The following is a 24,066-nucleotide window of genomic DNA, read 5'->3' as shown; positions in this document are numbered from 1 at the left end:
CCGCGTAGCTGAGTACTTTCACAGACAGCCAACCAAAAAAAAAACTCTCAAACGGAAGTCTCACTGTTCAATCCCCGCGATGCCTGACCTATGCCAACGAGTAGGCTGTCCCACGAGGGTGACGTAAGCATGGGAGCAACAACCGTCTGCCCAGCACCGCACTCCACACTCCCTCAAGGGGACCCGCCGCCCAAAAAAAGAGAAACGCAAAGTCCCCACCCCAACCATGCCCAGGAAGCCATTCGCCACCGCCCACAGCCATCGGCATCATCTTCATCACCCAACCACCCACTCGGGAGGCGTCGCATGCATCAGCGTCGACCCACCACCACCGCAGGCCTCTTTTAAATGGGCCACTTCCGAAGCAATACTCTCCGAGGCTCTCGATGTGCCTCCCACCAGTCGAGTGGGGCTCGGAACCCGGAACAGCTGGTCAATCATCAGCATGTGGCGGTGGAGGGCGTCCCGTATCCCGCACACCGTATCGTAGAACGGAGAAACAAGTGACGAAAAAAAATGGAGCAAGGTGCACGAGAAACGGAAGAACTCGTTTGTGCAACGATCCGAACGCATCCGTCCCGATTCCGAACCACAGCCACGTGGTGGTGTGTGCCACGCACAGGACAGAGGTCGGTCAACAGTGAAGCCTCGTCTGCAACAAAATACCGGACACTTTATCGGAGTAGCCCGCGAGAGCCACGCAGATGATGCAGAGGACTGTTGACAAACAGTGCAGCATAAATGTTATCACTTCGTCAAACGCGTTGAAACCGCTCGATGGGCTGAGAGAAGAAAGCTTCAAAGGGTCGAGTGATGGTCAGGTTCGCGACTGTTAGTATTAACTTTTTTTTTGTATTTTGAAGGACGGAGAAAAAACAATGACCAAGTTTAGGAGCAGCATATGCATCGAAATGGGATTTTTTACCACGACTGTTTTTAATTTTATTAGTTTTTATCGTTAAAAAATTGAGGCTACGTAGCTTGATCTGATAACATCTCACAGGAATAACTTAGAACTAATAACACAGCTAAACGCAGCTGATGGAACCGGTTTAGGAACTCGTAAAGGACTGGAACAATGACTATGGAGGCATCAAAGTAAATGCATTGCCACACTGACTAAGGAACACATAAAATTCAATAAGTGACGAGAAAATGCTGTACGTACGTCAAGGAGCTTGGTGAGCTATTCAGTAAAAAATGACTGCACTGAAATGTTCACTTCCAGGTCAGGGCGTTGTGGCAACGAAGTTAAATTGAGTAAGGAGTGTCGGCGAGTAAGTACTGGGGGTTGACATCTTCAATACGAAACCAAGTTGAGACGACCGTCTACGGTGCTCAAGTGACTCTGGGAGAACGTAGCGTGTTTCATAATGAAGTAATTGATTAAAGCCTAAGAAGAGTAATCCTAGTGAATTTGCGTTGTAAGGCCTCAATGCGACTCATGTTTGGACATGGTTGCAAAAGGTTTTTGAACATATTTGAAGCTGACGGTTTTGTGCCATGCGATAATTCCCACAGTCCCATGCGATAATCGTGACATGCTGATCGGAGATTTGATTCAAAATGACCGTCGAATCACTCAACAGCATATCGGAAATGCAATTGGAATATCCAAGAAACGTGGTCGGCTTCATTATTGACCGATAATCGGGCAACACGACAATGCTCGTTCACAAACTGAAGAGGCTCTGGGACACGTTAAGTTTGACCCATTTTACACTGTAGACATTATTTCGAACGAACGTTAGAACGAAATCGAACGAACGATACAGCTTGGACAATGAAGGTTCTATCACGTCCTGGGTTCTAGAAATGTTTGGGACAAAACTATTTATTAACTAAACTATACGGTATTAATCTTTTTGAAATTGTTTCAAGTAGAGCCCATCATTGGCTAGTAGGGCCAAATATTAGACATTTTTGAGACCTGACTTTTTTACATAAATACACTCTGCTCTCCTTGCTCCCTATCAACAAAGCCATCTTTTCAAAAATCTTTGATATGATCAAAGCGGAATGTTCAGAAATACAGCAGATCTAACACGACATTTTTAAGGTATTGACTAGCCAATAAAATACCAGCAATAAAATACACGTCCGTATGTCGAACGACGTATGAAAAACACCACCGTTCGGTGTGCATCGTACCACGAGCAACTAATCACTGACTCATCCCCTATAACAGCAACGCATACGTGATAAAGGACCTTTTTGGTTATCATTTTTCATCCAGTTGGGCCGAGTTGCGCTTTTGGCACAGTGAACGAGGCGCGCGATTTGATGTGTTTATTTATGAGAAAGGCCGGTTGGAAAATTTGCCACCCAACATCATCCCCATTTGGCAGGCACGGGCTAAGGAGAAAAAAATCGGAATCACCACGAGGCGACGACAACAAGCGTCATCGAAATTCGGCGACGACACACATACGCACGCAGGCGAATCCCGACGGGGAGAATGGCTGGTTCTAAAACCGTTCGCACCCGTCAGCGTAACCGGCAGCAACAACAACATTGCACACCCCGGGCCGGGTCGGCGGCGCCGGCTATTTTTAGTGATTATTTCAAGCACACGAGTGGCCAGGAGCAGTGGGCCAGGAGTTTGCCCGTCGAGCGACTCTCCATCTGTCACACGCGGCGAACTGCAGAAACTTCGCACAGCGACACGGTATGCAAACGGCGCATCGCGTGCTTTGAGTGGGTCAGACAGAAGCCGAAGATCTACTCGGGAGGTGGGACGACGACAGGGCTACTAGAGCTCGCCGTTACCCATCTGACATAATTCGCGGCGAGATCGTAAATCACCGTAAAGCGGGGGGTCCTAGGGTGGCGTCCCCCCACAAACTCTGTTCCTTCCTTTTTTTGGCTAGTGTCTCCGAATCCAAGCCCAGTGTCGGCTGTCCCAGTAACATATGATGATCTGGGTGAACTACTTTCCCACAAAAACGATCGGTTAATGGGCAACACAAGCCAGCGACCCGTCCGAGGGAATTTTAAGCTGGATTAGAGAGAGATAACAGACTACTTTATTGAGCGCTAAACAAGCAAGCAAAATCGTCCCGGAAGGTGGCTCAAAATTTGGCCCTCACAAGACAGTTAAGAAGTGACATCAGATCGAAGCTTAGCTGACTGGAGAGTGGCCTTGTCGAATTACACAATCCAGTTTGCTGTAATTGCATTCATGGATCCGGTTGGTGCCGGCTCGGAAAAAACGACATGCTTCGGGCCAACGAACCGTTCCACGTTCCTTTGCAGAATGATATACAGCAAAATGAAATACTGTTCACCAAATTTCTCAGCAACGTTGCCCAACATTCGCAGCTTGGTTGATAAGGAAGAACTTGTGAAGATTTCCTTATTCAGCCTCCAAAGGGCGTGTATTACAGAGTTGCATACCTTCGGGCGTTAAATGCGTGTAACGAGGAAACACATGTGAAAATAAATTTCCCCAATGTTTTGGGGTCCATCATCCCCCCCTTGACCTCTTCCCTTTCTTCTTTTTCCTATTTTTGCGACCAACCCTGCATCAATTTATCAATTCTTCTTGCGATCAACACTGCACTTACCGGTGGTGGTGGTCGGTAGGGCTGCGAATGGGGGCTGTAAGGGCGCGGTGGAGGTGCCCATCCCTGCTGTTGCTGCTGTTGCTGTTGTTGTTGCTGCTGGTGGCCACCATGGTACGGCGGCATCCCGGGCAGTGGTGGTTGTCCGGGAGCCTGCGGTGGTGCACCGGGTGTCCCCGGTGGAGGTGGCGGTTGGCCAGGCGGCGGAGGGCCTCCGGCCTGTGACGGTGGCCCCGTCGGATCGTACCCGGTCGGTGGATGGTAGCGATGGTGGGGCGGAACCGCTCCAGGATGTGTCGGAGGTGGCGGATGCGATTGCAGCAGCGAGTTCAGTGTGGGCGTGGGACCACCGGCGGCCGTTGGTGCACCGGAGGTGGCGCCACCACCGGGCGGTGGTTGCGAAGACGGTGCTCCGCTCTGGGCACCGGCTGCGGGGGCCGGCGGCGGTTGCGGCATGTAGCGTTGATGCCCGTGCCGCCCGTGCATGGGACTTCCACCGGCGGCCGCCGCGGCTGCCGCGGCCGGCTTCCCACCCGGCGGTGCTGGGCCGGCCGGGGGAGGTGTCCCGCTACCGCCACCCGTTGACGGTCCCGTACCACCGGCGGCGGCTGCAGCGGCTGCGGCGGCAGCGGCTTGTGCTGCTGCGGCGGCCACCGCCGCCGGGCCCATGCGGTAGTGGGCGTACGGGTCGGGCAGGGCTCCTCCCGCCGGTTGCACGTTCGGGTCGTGGTGCGGGTGGTGGGGATGGTGCGGATGGTGGTGATGGTATGCCCGCGGTGCGTACTGCTGATGCTGCATCGGAGGTGGCGGCGGCTGCCCGTAAACCTGCCCGTGGTGCTGATGATGCCCCCCACCCGGAGGATGCTGATGATGGCCCATGGGTGGTGGGGGTGGCGGGTGGCCATGATGCTGCTGCTGCTGCTGATGAGGCGACGGTGGCGGAGGACCTTCATCCTTTCCGCTGCCACCACTCCCGCCACCGGCACCACCCTGGTCTCCGGGACCCGAAACCGGGACGGCCTGGTGGTGATGATGGTCGTACGGCGAGTGGTGCATTCCACTCCCGGGGGGCGGAATAGGCGGCCCATGATGCCCTCCGCTTCCCCCAGGCGCACCACCATGCGGCTGGTCCTGGCCGGGCGTGAGCGGACCAGGCCCACCGGGATGCCCGGGATGGTGCGCGGGATGATGGTGTGGATGGTGCGTTGGTAGGTGGTGCGGGTGCGGATGGGTCGGCGGCTGGTGATGGTGGTGGAGGTGGTGTGGGTGGTGCTGCGGCTGATGGTGGTGTTGTTGTTGTTGTTGCTGCTGCTGCTGCTGCTGCTGTTGCTGTTGCTGCGGTGTCGTCACTGGCGTCGAGGCGGCCGCCGTCGTCGTGGTGTTGGTGCCGGTGATGTTGGCCGCCGTCGAGTGGCCTCCTCCTCCACCGTTGCCGGCCCCAGTTCCTGACGCGGCCGTGGACTTCTGAGTTTTCTGGTCACCCATCCTGATCCTGACACGGCGTACGCGCGGTTTCTCGCGGCCACTGCTTGGTGCTGCAGGTAGTGGCGGTTGTGCGGTGCTGCTGGTGCTGCTGGTGCTGCTGGTGGTGGTGGTGGTGGAATGCTACTGGACCTGTTGCTGCGCCCAGCTGCACTAGTAGGGAAGTTCCACTCTTAACTCTGCCTCTGTTGACGCTCCTGGTGCTGCTGCTGCTGCTGTTGCTGGTGGTGTTCTTGGTGGTGTTCAGCGACCACTGCTCTTCTGCTAGCCGAACTTGGCGGACACATCGATGCCAGCATTATGCACAGTTTGACACGACCACGCGCACCCACAGAGACCCAGTACACCCAACACACTTCTCACGGTTTCTCACGGTTCACAAAACAAAAAACTTCCAATCAAACGAATTTCCCGAAGAAATCACAACTTTACACCGATTTGTGCCTCTTTCACTTTGACTTCTTCCTCTCTCTTTCTTTCTTTCTTTCGCTCTTTCTTTCTTTCTTTCTTTCGCCCTTTTTTTCTTTCTTTCTTTTGCCCTTTCTTTCTTTCTTTCGCTCTTTCTTTCTTTCTTTCGCCCTTTCTTTCTTTCGCTCTTTCTCTCTTTCTTTCTTTCGCTCTTTCTTTCTTTCTTTCTTTCGCTCTTTCTTTCTTTCTTCCTCTGCTTTGCGCAAAGTGTGGAAGTTCACAGAAAAATACCTCCGAAGGGCATCTCATCAACTATCAACTAAATCAATATCGACTTGATTGGCCAGACCGACTCCGCCATCAATTGTTGACCAAAAGCTCCGAATTGACGCCCATTTCGATTTGTTTTCACTCGCGAATATTTTCTCTCGCTTTTCCTATTCACAAAGCACACACACACGCGAGTGTGCACGCTTTCGCACATTCGTACACAAAAAAACACATAAACACAAGACGCGGAGTGAGCCGAGCGCCCGGTGAACGATCGCAACGCAACACTGGACTGGACTGAACAACAATAATGATGATGATGGTGACGGCGATTTTTTTCCTGCAAAATACAAACGCAATGCTCGAGGTGAAGGCATCGAAAACCGCACTTCGTGCAATCAAACCGCACACCTATACACGCGCTCCGCCGCAACACGTGCACACGCGTTTCGCGCGTACGGCAGACGCCGACGAAAGCGCGCGCGCTATCCTTTCATATCCCCAAAACAAACGCACGCGAAATCACAAACAAACACCGTTTTAGGCATATTGCGCCACTCACCACTCTTGCTCTCACGCACACAGACACACACTCAGCGCTTTGCTACATCGAAACTGCAATTAATGCAAATTAAATTAAAAAGAAAAACAAACACAACTCAACCCTCCTAACAACAACCAAACAATCGAACCGCTGTCGCAGCGGAGGACGGTCCAACGAAGAAGCCCCGTTTCCTAACCGCCGTGGGATCTTCTCTCTCTCTCTCTCTCTTGCTCTGTCGCTTTCGACTGTCTGTTCAAAGCCTTCTTTTCGGTTTCTTGAGCACATGGAATGCGTCGTCACTCGAATCAATTAGCGCCTTCTTCGCCGACGGAGCCGGCCCACGGGGGCGCGTCTGACGAGATTCTTTATGTGTTATTAAGGAAACACACACAGGGGCCGCACACAGCCACAATCAAGCCGCGGTTTTGTCGATTTCATCCGCCGTGCGCGGATTATCCTTCCGGTCGGGTGCGGAACGCGCCATTAGTGTATGCGTGTCGCGCGGTGGTGTGTGGAGCCTTATTGTGACCGCTGGATTTGTCCGGGATTTTTGTACGTCGGGAAACCTGGAAAGAAAATAGTGGCAGAAAAAATATTAGCATATCTTGTGGCTGCTAGGATATCAATTCCATTGTGATAATTTTAACCTAAATACTTTCTATCTTCATAGTAATGCAGAGTGTGATGTTTTCAAACTACATCCCAACAGTTAATATTAAATTTAAAAAACCTTTAAAATTTTTCCAAAGAACACTTCTTCGGAAACCGCGGACACAAGACGCAGCTTCTCTAATGCAATTTCATCAAACGGTGACGATGAATTCTTTCGTCGATAAATGCAATCAATGCAGCCAGATGCAACGCGCAGCATCACAGCGCGCCAGCAGAGCCAACGTGGGCGACGAAGAAAAGCGAAAAATTGAACACAGAAATCACCATCGAAATGAGTTCCTAAATTGCAAATTAATGGGCTCCGCGCACCTACCGTTGGTGGAACCTCTTTCGGGGTCGCTGATTTTCCCCACGCGCCGAACACTTATCAAAGGAGAGGGCGAGAGAGAGCGAGAGAAAGATCAGCAGCGACGCCAGGCAGCCGGCAACGAAGGAGAAGCGCGATTACGGCTCGATTTGAAAATTGATTCGTGCTGCCTCGCATGCACCACCGCGCCACACCGCAGCAACATCCGTTGCGTACGATGATGCTAATTGAGGGCAGCGGAAGAAGGAAAGGCATCAAAAGCCGGGGCGAAGGATGTGCGCGCCACGTGAACACGGTTGAAACTGTTTGTTTTATGGGCCACTGATTGGCCAGCTGGGCTGCCGTTCGGGAAGAATTCGTGATAACTTTGGAAGCCACAGGTCTCCACTTGGTGGAGAGCATTCATGAAAAGCATTAAATTTTCATGCTCAACTTTATCGTCACATCCTGTGGGTGGTCCTATAGCTGGCCAGCACACGCTTCACCGTCAGTTGAACGGCGGCCACGGTCCGTCCCGGGGGTATGGCAACTCTAACTACGAGCGTCTGCGAGTGAGAGAGTCATTTGGAATTGCCTGAGATACGAAGCCAAATGAATTAAAAACCCTGACATCTTCACGAACTTTTGGCGTTTCCGGTGCACGAACCATTTTCCTTCATGCTCCCTGCAAGGCTGCTGCAGCAGGGCAAGTCAAACCCTGGGTCTATCTCATTCATTGCAGCATCCGTGAACTGGACTCTGCTACGTTGGATCCCAACCAAGCGAATAGGGTGTTCCAAGCACGAGTCCCCCGTTCTTCTTTTTGTTCGATGGCGTGTTTGAGCCGAGCAGAAAGAGAACATGCTAAAGGGACGGGAAAAAGTCAACCATCCCCGACGGTGATCCACAATGAAATCTGCGTGATCGGAGAAGGAATCGAGAAACCCAACAACCTCTGTCGCCACCGCCGGAGGTTCGTCGCTCACTGTTTCGCTCGGGTCACTCGAAGCCCCACCACTACTCTGCGCGCTGCCTTGGCGACCGGATCGACCGGATGGATGGATTCCTCAAAGAAACGAGCCGATTAGTGGCCGCAAGATAAGTGGATGAAGAGAACTCTTCTCGAAACGGATGCTTCTCCATCCGTTTCAAGTGTCATCCGTCGGACGGTGCCGGCCCCGCCGCTGTTAAGCAAGGGGAACCTGACCGAGAGAAGCGGAGCAAGAACCGAAAACGAAACGAAGCGCTTTTCAACGTTGCAGCCCGTTGGCGCGACTTTTGTGGTCGTGGACCTCAGAAGACGGTAAAAGAAAGCAGGCTGAAGTCTTGGGACCGTTCCCATCGTCGTCGTGTATAGACGATGCCAGTTGGTGGCTGGACATGGGGACATGGTTCCACATTATTCATATTTTCCCAAAAATGTTGATGTCTTTCTTCGGTGGGAGTTGTATCAAATCGCTCAATAACTAAAATAAAGGAATAAAGTTTAATAACTGAATTAAATATTTGTTTAACTGTATCAAATATTCAATTGAGATCAGTCAACTTGAAGATACTAGTCGAAGTGCTATTTAAATACTACCGAAGATATTGCGATCAAGAAAGGACAGATAAACCAAGGGAAGATTGGACCTTTATAACCTCTTCCGCTGTCGTCGAACCACAAAAAACGCGGGCAAGGCACACCGCAACCCCGGTGTGTCTGGTGTGTGGCTTGGGCTTGGCAGATAAGAAACCTTTTCTGGTCGGTTTCGCCGACAGAAAAATCATGGACCATTGGGACTGTCAAGGAGCCGCCCAGGCCCAGTCCAGCGCAAAACCGTGCAAAAAGACAAAAAAAATCCACTTCCACGAGATGGGCCAAACGCCAAAAGCATACCCAGCACAACAAGCGGCGCAACAAAACGTACGATGGACACACTGGGGCAAAAGAGAGAAAGAAACACACAGATTGACCGCAGAAAAAGCGGTGGAAAATAAATGGAAAAGAGCAGCAACGACGAACTCTACACCCGACAGCATCAGCGGAGCTCCGGTTCGAGGTTTGGATACTCTTCACGGGATCGCGCGCGGAGCACCGCAGAGAACCGGACCACAAGACGTAGCACAGCCGTAGCACCGACCGCCGGGGACCGGGCGACTCTGGACCGAACTCACCCCTCGGCCGAACCAAGGAGAGCAGCAGCAGCAGCAGCAGCAAAACAGTCAATTCTCCCCGGCGGCGGCCGCTGGCACGATGGCCATTTCTTGGATATAATATTTTTCATCCATCTTGGGGCGTTTTTTCTCGTTCTCTCGCTTGGACCGCGATTCTCTGTGCGGGGCGGCCACCGGTAGGGAAGGGGCGCAAAAAAGGCAAAAATATAAGACAGATAACTCCCCACCGTCCGCCTCATCAAGCCCGAAACCCCTTCAAGACGCAGCAATGTTAAGGCCAAATGAACCTCCGCCGGCCGGGGCAGCACAACAAGCGAATGGATAATGAAGATGAAGAACCCGGCACAGAGCGGACGGACGGATGAATCATGGGGCCGATGTGGCGGGGAGCTGATGGTGCAGAAGCGAGACAGAAGAGGGTCTTGTGCGTCACTCGTCGCACCTATCGGTTCGTTAAGCGGCTGCAGAGAGGAGGGAAGTGAAAAAGAACGTAATAATATAAAAACCTCGCAGTGAACGGCAAAAAAGCCCGCTTCCCGAGGTCCACAAGAACTTCTTGCGTTAACGCAACTCCACCGACTTCGCGCTACGGCGGACACGGCCGCGGAGGGCAGCGCGCTTAACTTTGAGAGGCAACGGCCAAGGTGGAAATAATAATACAGCCAAAAAATGGTTCTGTCCGTTGGCTGGCCAGACCCCTGAGCCTCTTGTGAGCGCCCAACATACAGCGCGCCCTTTCACCACGCAGCAGACCAACCGACCGACCGACCACCAAAAGCCATTTAGCGACTCACTCTGCTACGGGGCCGGATGGCCGGACGACGATCTATGGCCGAGGCTTTGGCGCAACCCAACCAACCACTCAGCAGCACCAGCAGCAGCCCTGGCGATCGAGGTGTGATCGGGCGTTTGGCTCCACCTTTGCCGCTGATGATCGTGGAACGTTCCGGCGCGCTTGGCCGAACACTGTGTTGTGGTTCCTCTTTTGCGCACGGTGATGTAAGAAAAAAAAAAGGTTTACCATTCAAATAATTCAACGACATCTCAAGTGGCCGAAAGGTTTCGCGAAGTTGGTCCACGCTGGAGAGACCCAGGAACTCGAGAACAGAAGTAACGCGAGCCGTGGAGAACCGTGTCTTCAAAAAAATCATAACCAAATCCATTAAGAGACATTTCATATTAAATTTGGGGGAACAAGAAATCCATTATTTTCTCACCAGATGGTTGTAATGATCGTGATGTAAAGTATCGATCGAACAATATCAAGTTTATTCTCGTATTAAAAAGATGGCATCTCTCACTAAAATATATTCTTTTGCAGTTTTTGTTTGTCCCATTCAGTCATGAGTCATGAGTCAACCAGGACTAACGGTCCCGGAAGGTTGTACTGTGCATTTGATGGGACTTGAAAGGAATCATTTATTATGAGTTGCTTCCGTGTGGCTAAACACTAAATTCTGATCACGACTTTCATCAACAGGAACGTTAATAGCTATCGATTGACCAAAATTGCCTAGCAGAAGCCTTCCTCCTGCGAGACAAGAAATTGGTATGTAGAGAAGATTGCGGAAAAGGGATTACTAGAGTTGTATAAAAAAGGCATTATGAAACTACCTTTAACAAAGTGCACATAAAATAAAAAATAATTAATACTAAATAAATAATAATTGTTGTTTCAACAAAGTCCCCTACAGTTCTGTCGGTAGCCAGCACCATACGCCGGTTGGCGCATCCTACGGTCGGAAGATGATTGGCAGCATATCCGTATGCGCCCCAAAAGTAAATCGATCGTTTGTCATGATCCGCAAACTTCTCACCGAAGAGCCGATCAAGGAACGCACCGGGAGGACAGCAGCAACCAGCACGACCAGCATTTTTACGACCAACAATACCTCGAGATTTGCAAGTGCTTCGCCGGTGCAAAGGCACGAAAGGGCACGTCCATCCCAAGTGCGGCGAAGTTTCGTGTGGCTCGATGCGCACGCCACGTTTCCATCATAAATTTTGCCACGCCGTCGCGGGAGCTGGCGTTAATGATGTACTGTCATGCCGGACGCGGGGGGACGAGTTCTCACGTCCTCCTCGTTGCTATCGGGGCTCGCGGAACTACGAATGCTATTCTCTCAGCAGTGGTGTGTCCGACGCCCGGCCAGCATCATCGTCGTGATTATCTTCTTGACGACGGACCGACCAGAACGACGCGCCTCTAGGCGTTTGACTGTTTGGCTGTGTCGTTCGCTTTTTAAGAGTCGCACAATAAACCCTACTGCAAAGTGTGCGTGTCGTTTTGAGCAGACAAACAAAACATAATAATAAAAAAAATTAACAACAGCGAAACATCAATGAACGGAGACACGGACACGGGTTCGCGCAGACGGGGACACCAGCATTAGGGGGGGTGCGCGCGATTGAAATGCTCGACCCGAGAGTTTTATGTTTACGACGCCGCGCCACGGTTGTTGCGGTCGACAAAAGGCTCACTAACGGGACACGGTCTCTGGCTGGCGAGGTGCGAATTCCGGTGTGCGACCCACCGTACCCAAAGTTTAAACTCATAAATCGGCGGCCACCGTTCGATCATTAATATTTTTCGATAATTTAACACCGCCGCCGGCGCACGCACAAGACCGGCAGCAGCACACGTACGGGGAACAGGCCACCGCGGCCAGTTCGGCGTTTTACGTCCCCGTTGTTTGGTTTGTTTGTTTTCTCTCGTTCGCCTCGAGGCGGGAGTTTCAACATTAATAGACGACAACATATTTCTTTGGCTCATTGAGGGATTTGTGTGAGAGCAAAGGATTTCAACGTTTATTGCTCACCGTGACCGCTTTTACTGCGCTCCGGAACTTGCGTTGCGAGAGGACCAGTCACAATGGACCCACGTGCTAAACGAGCTTGATTTATGGAAGGTTAATGGTTTGGTTTCTGCTTTTCACCGTTAACACTAACAACGAGTTAACTTCCGTCTCTTCTTCAGCGTTAATTATTGACCGCTATCGGTGCACGGGTGATCAACCGAACAGGTGAATTAGGGGTCTGAGAAATCAAAATCGGAAATATTATACGCGAATGAGGAGCCACATGAGCACCGCCGCCGATGGCCATAGCGGACCACGACAATTACAAGCAAAATTAGCTAAACCTTCCAAACTGCGTCCCATGTAATCACACGATTCATAACGTTTAAGATGGTTGATGAAAAACGCCGCACGTGCTTTGCCGGACCGGAAAGTCCAAACATTAACCGTTCACCGTTCCGGAGCGACACGCTCCCATCGACTCCCCCATCGCTCACCAGCCGGAGCTCAATTTCGCGAAGGCTGAAGAGAGAGCAGTCCTAAACAATCTCCTGTTTGCCGCGTCGTCGCCAGTCGGCGTTTCGAATTGCTTCACAATTCCCGAAGAACGCAACGCGCAACGCTGTCCGAAAGCTTATCCTTCGCGCCAGATTAATAAAAGAAAACAGCGAATATATGTTGCGCCCGGGCGGCAAAGCGAGGAACTGGAACAAGGAAAAGAAGCCAAGAATCGCGAATGGAGCGCGCAGAGTGTGCCGTGCACTTAATCAAGGTGGTGCAACAACACCACAGCCACGCCGTAGCCGGCGCAGAGCGCAATTTGAAATATTGCCGGCCGCGGCCGGCTGCCACCCGATACCGCCCCCCGCCAACCCAGTCGTCGGAATGAATTTATGCTGCTCCCCGGCTTTTTACACAGCTCCTACTACCGCCGTCTCTCCCCTACTTTGGCCAGCATTGCCACGCCAATTCGCCTTTTATAAGTGGTGCCTGGCCCTCCGCTCCCATCATGACCTTTTGCACACCTCCCCGTCGCCGTCGCTCTTCCGAGTTGGCCGATTGGCGAGATAAAATCGAAATGAAACACGATTGTCCAGAGCGAATGGCTGCAGCGGGACTGTGGCCGGCAAAGGGGGTCTCTGAAGCTCGGCTTCGCTCGCTTGGTGAATCTTGCGCGTACGATCACGGGCCGGGTGCGCGCAAGGCCAAGAAGTGAAGATCATACCAAAGATAGCAAAGGCAATCGCGCGCTCGTTCTCTTTGGGATTTCGCCTGAACAACGAAGAAGAACAACGTCATCCTTCGCCATCCACAACAACACTTTCGCGTTCCAGCAGCAGCAGCGTGTGTGCTGCTGCTGCAGAGAGCTTAACGCGTGCGTCCTTGCGTTTGAGCGGCAAACAATCGAGGTCCCGTGAATAAACGGAGCGCGGGCTTCCTTCTCGTCCGCGCACAACTCGGAAAAGCAAACATTCTTCACACCGCATCAACATTCTTTGGTCGCGCGGGCTCGCGTCCCTAAAAAGATTTAAACAGAACGGTGGACACCGCCCCGCAAGGGCCACAGAGAGAGGAGCTTCGACACCAACGCACATTCGAGATTGATTGTCGCCCGGGTCCCGGGTAGTGTCGAGTCGGATTGATGATGCTCCGGCCGAGGACTACAACGGAAGAGAGTAATGAATGAGGATTAATGGTTGCGAGAAACACCATCACCTACCAGTGCCGCTACTAGACGTGGGTTACCGTTCCAGATTTGACGATCTTGCTGAAATCGGGTGTACCGCCAGAAAGAGTGAAGATCCAAACTAATCAATAAACCATACATTGTTGCAAAACGGGCTTCGGGGTACGGCCACCAGACACGAAAACCAGAAGAATGCGAAGACAGCCGGTGTCTGTTCGCAATTTGGCTAACGAGGAGCGCAACCACTACGGAGATCTGCGCCCTGGCAACCTTCAGCCATTTTCGTGAATTTCTGCGTTCACCGCCCAACTGGGCCCACCAACTTCAATTCTTGCGAAGGAACGCAACAAAAAGAGACGGCACATCTAATCGATCGATTGTGACCGGTGGTTGTGATGGCCACGTCATCGCGAGAACAGCGCGCGGAGGACCGAAAGCAATTACGGCGAACACAACGGCACCACTCATGGCGTCTTCACCTAAGCGCACAGTGACGAGGGAAAATCGAAACATGCCGCTACGTGGCCATCGTTTGATTCGTAGCCAGCAAATTCGTGTGTCCAGTGATCCGATTGGAGCGCAGCCGTCAGCCGAGATGTGCGCGAAGATTGAAGAAGCATCTACCACCTTTTTGGCGCCAAACGGGAGCGGCGTGAGGATTGATAACCAAAACCACCGAACCATGCGCGATCCGCGCGACGGTGTTCCTATCCCTATATCCCGACCTACCTCAATGAAAAACGGCCAAAGTCTCAGTGTGTCCCTTCTGCGTACCCCAGTACCCCAGTGGATGGCGTGGGGGGGGCAGAGTACAGTGGATGTCGGCGAAAGGGATGAGCATTCGGCGTGCCGGCGAAAAAGGGCCACGCAATGCTGGAAGGAGACCAGTGGGGTGGGGAGGCCGGGATCGTCGGCGGCGAGAGCCAACCGATAATTTGAAACCGTAATCGTCTTTCGTCGCCGCCACCGCCGCCCGCCTTCGTCGGCGACGTCTGTTAGTTGCCCATCTTTGGGCAAGTTTGGGGAATCATGGTGGTGGTGGTGGTGGTGGTTGTGTTGGTCCCTCTACCCGGCGACTCGGTTTGTTTTGGTTTTGTGTTTTAACGCCCTTCACCCCACCAGCTGTCCTTACGCCGCTCTGCGCGGTGTTTAAAAATCTCACGACACGAGAAGGACGACAACAACAACGAGATGTGCGCTGTATGGTTGTATGTGTGTATGTGTTCCGGCGTCTTTTCCGTGCCGTTCCACATCATCCGGCAGAAGCTTTCGTGGGGGGACGATTAAATCAATTCATTCCGTGGCGAAAACATGCAACTCTCGCTCGCTTCCGACCGGGCTAGGCTTTTGAAAAATGCACCCCGAATCGTTGTGCACGTGTGTCGCAGCGCTTCGAGCCTATGTAGGTCACTCGGAGGCAGTTCATTTGGTTACGCATAAATCGATCACAGAGCCTGTCGGGACGACGCTAGTCCAGTGCCTCCCGAACGACCTGCTCCACTGGTTCCGGGTGTCGCGGTTCTGGTTCGTATGCTTTTTATGATAAAGTGTAGTGAGTTCCTCTTTTTCAATCAACTGTAAAGAATTGTGGTTTACTAAGTCCGTGGGAGCAACAATTTATCAATGTCGTGTACTATTAAAGGTCCAACACTTTGATCCTTCTATCGATGACAATCGTTTATGGTTCCGAAAAACCATTGGTAAAAGTAGTCTAGCCTAGAGCTGGCATTTGAGTTAAACAAATGTTAATTTAAATTCATTTTCAATCTCAAATCAAATTAGAACTCTTATGCGTAAGGTATACTTTGTACAACTTTAATACAGTGTCAAAGTTAATAAGTCAACAATTTGCTTAAGGCCTCTTGTCGCTTGTGTCACGAAAAAGAAGCACACATATGCTACAACCAGAATGAGAGAGAGAGAGAGATAGGAAGCGAAAATCGTCTAGATGCCGGCTGAAAATGGAAGTTTGCAAAATATATTTAGTTCTCGCTCGCGTCAACATGCTACACATAATGCACCCACACCACGAACGATCCGCGTCGTCGGTGAACCTTTTCACTTTCTTTTCGACGCTCGTGACGGGTTGTACTCTACTGTGTGCAGTATCGATGATGACGTTTAGCGCCCGTGGCCGACTGTCGCGTGTTGTCGAAGGCGCATCAACAGCAGCAGCAGTGAGTAGCAGCATCGCACAGCTGCTACTAACCGACACACACTCGAATCGCAATGTTTCCGTATGGCTTATCGCGCCCGGCTCGTCACATCACCATCCGGTCGTTATCATATGCCTCCTGGTGCAGGCCCAGGCACAGCAAGACCGTGAGCCGCACACCTTTACGGCGAAAGTCGCCCGCAATCATGATGGCTTGGCTTGGACGATGGTGGTGGGTGCATGAATAATGAATGCAGAAATACACCGGACCGGATGGACCAGCAGTAACAGCGGCAGGAATAGGCGCGCTTATCGCCAAACGCGGCGACGCATGGTACTTTGGTTCCGTTTCGCATACGATGATAAGAACACGCAACAATCCCGGTGGCAGGCGGCGTACCGTCGACATGGCGACCGCCGTGGGGAGGCAGACAGCGGCGAATAGTTACCGTTACCGTTCTTCTGGCCGGCTCAGAAATTCTCCCGCGCTTTGCACACACCGTCGACCGGCGTTTTCAATGTCGGACAACTTTTCCGCAATCGGTCAACAAACAAACGAAACGTTCGACGAACCAGACACGCACGCACACACTGAGAATGCACACACACGAATGCATGCGACGGTAAGTAATGTTGCTCTGCTGCCAAAACGCCAATATGGTGATCGGGTGGGCAACACTAATGATTACGGGCTGCGGCTTTTTGAATGAATGTTTAGTCCAATAGTAGTGCCAATCTGGTTTATGTTGCTCAGTTTAGACAGGGGATGTGTATTTCAAAAGTACGAACATCGACTGCTCATGGTCATCAAATTATTGAAAGTTAAAATGCATATTCTTTTAATGGAGTATTTGCCAATAATACAACAAAATTAATGCAGAAAGATTCACGACGCCGTGTTCGATCCGAAATGATTTAATGGAAATCGATCTTATCAAAAGGCATCTGACGATTTAATTATTTGTCTGTAGTATCTATCCAATTTTGAGTCCATGATTACATAAACATGGATAACTTGTTTTATAATTATAACCATTTGAGAAAATTTGGTCATGTAGTTTCTTTATTTTTTACCATAAACATGGATAAACTTTACGTTCAGCACCATTGCCTACAGTTCGGCAACATTTTACTGTTCGCATTGTTCCCATGTCAGCAAATTTTGTCAGGTTTTAAACTGGGCAAAGAGAACTTGATCATATGCATGATTAGCACAGTTGCACCCCAGAAAATGCAGGTTGCTAATAACAAAACTAAAAAAATGCCGTAACAACTTTTCACATATTCGTGTGTTAAGTAAAAACTAGCTACCAGTGGCAAGGTAGCATTCGAATCATAGAAATTAAAATACAAACTTATTGCACCCAACTAACTCAACACACATGTGCACCTTTTTCGTTGCACTGTGTACTACAAGCCGGGTTCTTAAGCCTTTTACCGCGTTGCCAATAGCAACCGTTCCAGTTCTCTCGTGGTAGTTTTGATTGAAATCGCCCTGAAACGAAACATTTTCAAAAGACGCTACACATTGTTTTAACTGACCTTTTTAAATGCAAATGCTTCCTCCATTTCGCTTGTCTGCTAATTTTCATCTAGAATTTTGAAACTTTCCAATAACCATCGCCCGCCATAACGCCCGACAAGCTCGTAATAGGTCCGCGGGACGCGTGCTACTTTCGTCGATGAACATAGCCGTTTTTCGCCTCTTTCAAATGGACAAATACTTTCTTTCACTTTGACCACTGCGGTTTTTCATTTTGGCCAACAGTGTTTCGCAGATCACTGGGGTCTGCCAACGTTAGCACTTTTCCGGACAATGGTCACAGGCCCTCCGGTGGTCCCTTGTTGAGGGGGGATCGGCCGCCCCGGTAGCCGGGGAGGCTGGTGAAGGTCTTTCCTGATCTTTCTCTTTGGCTTCCCGAGGGTCTAAGATTGTGATTGAAACTAGTTTGGGCTTTTTTGTTGTACCAAACGCACTTGTACCCACACGCGCGCACACATAGACAGACGGACACACTACCGACAGATGCACGCACACTGTGAAAGCGATGCGGACGCGCACTACACACCAGAAAGCAAAATCCACGCACACATCGGCGGTTTTCTACACAATGGCAGAATTACAATGGCAGAATATTTTCACAAATTAACAAAAAAAACAATTCATCCAATGAAAAGACATATTTAACACACACTTTCACCGAAAGCACGCTAAACAGAGGACGATCGAGCAGCCAGTTAACCGATATGAACATTAACTAAGACTCGATTCGCCTCGACGCTGAGGATGCAGAACACCCAATTAGTTATCCACGGGATGTTCACAGCTTCCTTCGTCTACGGGTTTACAATATGCACTTTACACATCCAGCGGTTCCTTCAATGGCGAGAGCTATCACAAGGACTTTGGCCACCGTTTCTATTTCGATAAACTGCGTTTCTTTCCATCATAATCGACGAGGGCCAACGCCGAAAGCGCCAAAGCGTGAGATGTCCATGTTTTTCATACCTTTCGAACAGGAGTGTGCTGCAAGAGAAAATTGGAAAACGGCATACGTTCACATTAGAGTGTTGTGCTGGCAGCAGAGCAGTTTGTGAAAAGCGAAAATTGATCCACCGACGGACTCTAGGTGGCCTGCCTGTGTTGGTTGGCTTGGCCCCGACAGTCTGGCTGCTGGCTAGCTGGCCACTGGTTGGCCACTACACTACACACTGGCAACTCCGAGAGCTGCTTCCGTAGAACTGTGGTGGTGGTGCTACGACAGTCGCAGACGACAACGACGACCACGGTACAACCGATTTCGGACATTTTGTGACCATTCGAACGCGCGGTTAGGGCTGGTACTTATTGAAATGAAACACATCGTACCAAGATGGATAAAACGTTAAAAAAATGTGAAGAAATTCTGCATAGTTTCTTGACTTAATGTGCTTTATCTCAATATATACATTGATAGGTAGGACGGCCAAAGAAGGTGGTGCTGCCCCACGAAGCACCACTAATTAGGCACTGCTTACGCACATAGCGTAGACTAATGAAAACAATCGGATGGGCCGGTCAAACAATCGGAGTGAATGGTGTCGAACAAGGCGATCCCTCACTTGGTTTGTAGAGCCGAAACAAACAAAAATCGAACACAAGGGAAGCGGACCAAACCCACACAACAGACCGAAAAAGTTCCATGGTTCGCGGTCTGGGCTTTAGGTTCGTTGTTCGGTTTCGAACAATTTTGGGACTTGAAACACTTCTCCAATGTCCGCATACACCGCGTTGCACACACAGGCGCACAGAGCGTACCGGGCGCGCGCATGCACGCACACATCGGCGATGACGACGCCAGTAGACGATGTTGGCCGCGCACTAAGCTTCGCCACAGCGACGAACTCCAATCCCTTGCGTTACCACGGGTGCACCGAGAGCGCGGGCGTTCACTTACACATATGCACCGAAACACAACTCACTGGCCCGCTCTGCGGAGCGTTGTCTGTTTACGCTCCGAGCCGATTGGTCCACTCTCGCGCTTGGCGCTGCCAGAGCGCCCCCGTACTCGTTGGCGGTGTGACAGGCCATTCGTTTCGGTCCACTCGCATGTGTGCGTAAAGCGGACGGTGTCGCTCGCTTTCGCTGGTCGTTTCGGCTCGGTTCGCCGTAAAATGGCTCGAGACTTTCAAAAAACGCCGTGGTCGCCTTGATTGTTTGCTGATTGGTTTTCTTTTTTCTCCGCCTGTGAACCGATTATTTTCCGTTGCTCCTACGAGACGAATGGTGAAGTCGGCGTTGGTGGCTCCGGGTCACCAATTTCCCAACACTCCTAACGATGCACCCCACACAACATCATGGTGTCTGCGATGGCGAAGACGCATCACCAGATTGCTGTGATCGGGTCAGAACTTACCTTCAGGATTATGACGCGGTTCCGCTCAAGCACCTTTGGTCGCGTTATCCGATCGATGAATCGAAACACAACCTCGGCTTGGCACCGAATCTTAAACACACACACGAAGTACGCGATTTGGGAAGGATTACGCTGGACGCGCAATCGGACAGAACAGAATAAAAGAGGGGAAAACACTAGACCACGGTACAATGCTTTGTTTAAACCCGTTGGCGCTGGCTGTTGGCCCTTCTCCCAGGACCAACAGTTTCTGGGTGTTGTCTTTATCAGTCCTTTTTGCCAGCGAAGACGACAGATTGCACCGTATTCCGAAAGCGGTGCCTTCTTTTGCCGTGGCTCACGGTTGATTGTTCCTCACGCTGCTAGCCACGGGCCACTGAGTGCAGAGAACATTCCAAGCAGCCTACTTGAGCGTGGCGTGTGCGTGTATTGGTTCAACAAGCAAGATGAGAGCAAAGCGAGCGAACTTGACTCCTTGACTGCCGGAAGGATGCGGCAGAAGTAGTTCTTAGTCAATGGCGTTGAAGTCGCAACTTAAGGCGGTACCTTTCGTTACGTTACGGGATTGAAAGGGGCTTCATTTTAAGTGACGCACCTTTCACCGAGGACGCAAATGAATAAAACACACGCTCTGTGTTTTGATGGGTCTGAGAATCACTGCTTTCTTCTCACGCAGCAAGTGAGCAGTGGCCTCGTACGCCGACAGTGGCTGCGCCAGTGTTCGTGCTATAGGGCTGTGTACGTCCGAAGCGAAATGACACTGCCGGAAAGATGGCGGCAGTTTCGAAAATAGCACCGATGCCAGAATCTAGAAACAATCATCGTCAGCTAATACGAGGATGAAAAATTACTTTATGAAACCAACAATCAATCATTCGGCTTCGCGTGCAAGATGGCCACAAACACCGGTAATTTTGCCCGTCATAAAAGCGGTTACCGGCAGCCGCGTTACCGGTTACCGCGCCGTATGGTATCGGGACAAACATTTCTTCGGGAGTAGCAGTCATCAGAAGGCAATTTTCGAATTTCGTAACACCGTAGCCACCTGTGTGTGCCTAGCGGTTTTGTTGCCCAGGAGATCGATTTGAATGGAATTGGGCATGTTGGAACTCCCTAAGATTAATTTAAAATTTGATTAACCCATTCCTATTTCACTCAAAAACAAAAATAGAAATAGCTACATATCTTTAAACACCGCCATTTTCTTTTTCTGACCTAGATTGTCTAGACCTACCGATAAAAGAAAATTGCATATTGAAAAGAGAAGAGCTAGCAGAAAATAAATAATCTTTTAATAGTAAAATAAAACCTTAATTGTTTGTTTGTTTCCTTTATGCGAAACAAACTCTCTTGCTCTACTCATACAATCAGCACGACAAAATTGTAACAAATTAGAGTTCTCACTACATGTTTTATCAAATCTACAACAAATTTAATATTGTCTCTTGGTTCCATGTTAATTTTTTTTGTAACAAGGATAGATATGGCTGTATTTTATATATTATTAAAATAAAAGACCGTTACTCGAAACACTTGCTGTGTATGTAAAATAAAAGTAAATCGCATCAACAGTAAATCGTCATCAACGTTCGTAACAGTACTTATTCGACACACTTGTTTGAATTTTATATAAAATGTTAATTAAGGGATTATTTCGTTTATTATTGTAATTAACATTATCATCATTATCAGTATTAGTAAAAGTAAAAAGCAAAATGAACGTAGTTGAAAACAAACCTTCGAAAAGTGGACAAACGCTTCGCGGTTCGCATAAAAGGCATAATTTAATCGGTTTTTATAAGCTCTTCTCTGAATCATCGCTGCGACTGTTGAGGAAAAGCTTGCCCTTCCCGGTTCGTGCGCTCTTCCTCAGCTTCGTGGGGACATACGTGGGAGAACTAGCAGCAAAAAGGAACCGAGCGAGTGTCAACACTCCCAAAGTCCAAGGCGAAGACCTATCGGTTACGGGTGTGTGTGTTTGCTGATCGTCCTGAGGAACTTTGAATGGCTTGCTGAGAAGCGAAAGTGGCACCGGCTTAGGACGTAATAATTTAGCAAAAGTCAATGCAGTCTCCTTTTTCCCTCTGTATCCGTCGACCACACTTTCGACATTATCACACAAACACACACATACACATTAAAATGTTTCATTCATCTCACAATCGCTCCTATTTCAGGCCACTTTTCTGAACGCCCTTTGCTCAGTTCCGTCTACCCTAAAAACCTCACTGTCAATGATCACAAACGTGTCGCATGGTCCCCCCCTATACAGCTCTTCGTTCGAATTCCGCCTCGTGTTGTCCTCTCGCCAGGCATGCAACAACAAGGGGCGATTTCAGGACGAACCGAACTCCTTCATCCACTGCTGGTACTTTGCCAGATCGTCTTTGGATACGCTCTTGTTGCACTTTGCGATGGCCTCTTTGAAGTCCTGCTTGGAAACTGGGAGATCGAGCTCTTCCTTTGCGAGCTGCCGGATCTGTTCCGGTCGCAGGCCGGCAATTTTACGTCGCATCGACATCATCGACGCGTCCCGGCACACGTTGGTAATGTCGGCGCCCGAGTAACCATCCAGTCGGTCGGCTATGTCTCGCATATCGACCAACTCATCCACCTTCACCTCTCGCAGGTTGATCTTGAGCAGTGCTTCGCGCCCCTCACTGTTTGGTAGCGGGATGTAGATACGCTTCTCGAGCCGCCGCCGTAGCGCCTCGTCGATGTCCCATGGGAAGTTGGTGGCCGCCAGTACCATCACAATTTTGGTTGCCTCATCATTGCTCACACCATCCATCTGCACCAGCAGTTCCGATTTGACGCGCCGCGACGCTTCGTGTTCCGACTCGGAACCACGCCGCGAACACAGCGAGTCGATTTCGTCGATAAAGATAGTGCTCGGTGCGTAAAAGCGGGCCATCTCAAACAGTAGGCGAACGAGTTTCTCCGATTCCCCGCGATACTTGGACGTGAGCGTCGATGAGGACACGTTGAAGAACGTCGTCCCGCACTCGGTTGCTACCGCTTTGGCGAGCATTGTTTTGCCCGTTCCCGGTGGTCCCACCATCAGCACGCCCTTCCACGGCCGCCTGATGCCCTTGAAGTAATCGGGCATCCACATCGGCAGCACGACCGCCTCCTCCAGCAATCGCTTCGCCTCGTGCAGGTCGGCAATGTCGTCCCAGTGGATGTTGGGATTCTTCTGTAGGATGTCGCGCTCGAGCATATCGACCAAATCGACGTCGCCGTGGCTGGCCGGTTCGAACTTTCGTTCCGCTTCCTCCGGCGTACTGCCACCACCGTTCGCATCGTCGTCATCCGCCTTCTCCTTGTCGCTCTTTTCACTAGCCGTGCCATTCGTTTCGCCGACGGGTGCCGCTCCTCGCGGACCGGCCGAGGACGACGATGCTGCACCCTGCGATCGGTGGGCCCGACTGAGGGTGCTGGTGCGGGATGCGCTGCCATTCGTGGGGCCAGTAGCACGGGACTGGCCCGCTTTGGCCCGACCAACAGTCGACGACGATGCGGTGGCCGATTTGGTGGCGGCATTTCTTCGATTCACTTCTGACTTTCGATTCAGGGCCGTCCCGGAACGAGACTGAGTGCGGGGTGCAACACTCCGGCGTTGATCGGAAACCTGTGGCATGTCCGGTGCCGGTGCCCACACGTCCGGATCGACACGCCTGATCGGCGGAGGCATCCAAACATCGGGATCGGCCCGGAACCAGGCGGCCGGATCCTTGGTGGTCTCGTGCAGCGGAGTCTGAATTCGGGCCTGGAGCGGAGCGTTCTGCAGGTCCATCGTTATCTCCGTGATTGTCTTCTGTGTTTGCTTCATCTGATTGTACTCTTTGCTAATTTCCTGCTGGATCTACAATGCAAAATCGAAGGAAGGAAGAATGGTGAAAGATAAGCTTGCAATGCACGTTCTGGGTCCTGCGCGTTGCTTACCGCCAACCATTTGCCCTTCTTCAGCGGTTCGTGCAGACCGACCAATAGCTTGCGGAGCATCTGCAGCACTCCCTCGTAGTAGATGCCGGCCGAATCGTAGTTGCCCACCATCGCCATCTCGCGCGCCAGCCTTGTGTTTTCACATATTTCCGTCGTCGATAGACCGGCCATAGCGATGGTCATTCCTTCAGGTGACGCGTGAG

General features: G+C 50.9%; 2 protein-coding genes and 1 long non-coding RNA gene across 3 annotated transcripts in view; all 3 read right to left on the bottom strand.

Moving 5' to 3' along the window:
* Positions 1-5,048, bottom strand: part of LOC131207511 (trithorax group protein osa-like) — a 106,271-nt gene extending 101,223 nt beyond the window's left edge. The window contains exons 1-2 of the mRNA XM_058200127.1: positions 4,575-5,048; positions 3,567-4,427 (exon numbers count right to left, since the gene is read on the bottom strand). Coding sequence (XP_058056110.1) covers positions 3,567-4,427; positions 4,575-5,048 — 1,335 coding nt within the window. The remainder of the gene's footprint in view (positions 1-3,566; positions 4,428-4,574) is intronic.
* A 1,236-nt stretch (positions 5,049-6,284) lies between these two features.
* On the bottom strand, positions 6,285-20,189 carry LOC131211191 (uncharacterized). Its single transcript, XR_009156886.1, has 3 exons — positions 19,919-20,189; positions 18,532-18,549; positions 6,285-6,338 (listed from the first exon to the last, which is right to left on the bottom strand). It is a non-coding gene; the product is annotated as an uncharacterized LOC131211191 (long non-coding RNA).
* A 1,391-nt stretch (positions 20,190-21,580) lies between these two features.
* On the bottom strand, positions 21,581-24,066 carry LOC131208995 (katanin p60 ATPase-containing subunit A-like 1). The gene is made up of 2 exons (XM_058201953.1): positions 23,864-24,066; positions 21,581-23,783 (listed from the first exon to the last, which is right to left on the bottom strand). Exons 1-2 carry the CDS (start codon positions 24,044-24,046, stop codon positions 22,254-22,256), a joined length of 1,713 nt encoding a protein of 570 aa, XP_058057936.1. The 5' UTR covers positions 24,047-24,066; the 3' UTR covers positions 21,581-22,253.

The sequence above is a fragment of the Anopheles bellator genome, chromosome 2, assembly GCF_943735745.2.
Source record: "Anopheles bellator chromosome 2, idAnoBellAS_SP24_06.2, whole genome shotgun sequence".
In the NCBI taxonomy this organism is placed as follows: domain Eukaryota; kingdom Metazoa; phylum Arthropoda; class Insecta; order Diptera; family Culicidae; genus Anopheles; species Anopheles bellator.
This window is presented reverse-complemented; position numbering and strand designations above follow the sequence as displayed.

Excerpts from the sequence above, each read along its gene's own strand:
- LOC131208995 (XM_058201953.1), bottom strand. The coding sequence starts at position 24,046 with ATGACCATCGCTATGGCCGGTCTATCGACGACGGAAATATGTGAAAAC. Across the intron at positions 23,784-23,863 it reads AGAAGGGCAAATGGTTGGCG|ATCCAGCAGGAAATTAGCAA; the intron begins GTAAGCAACGCG and ends TTTGCATTGTAG.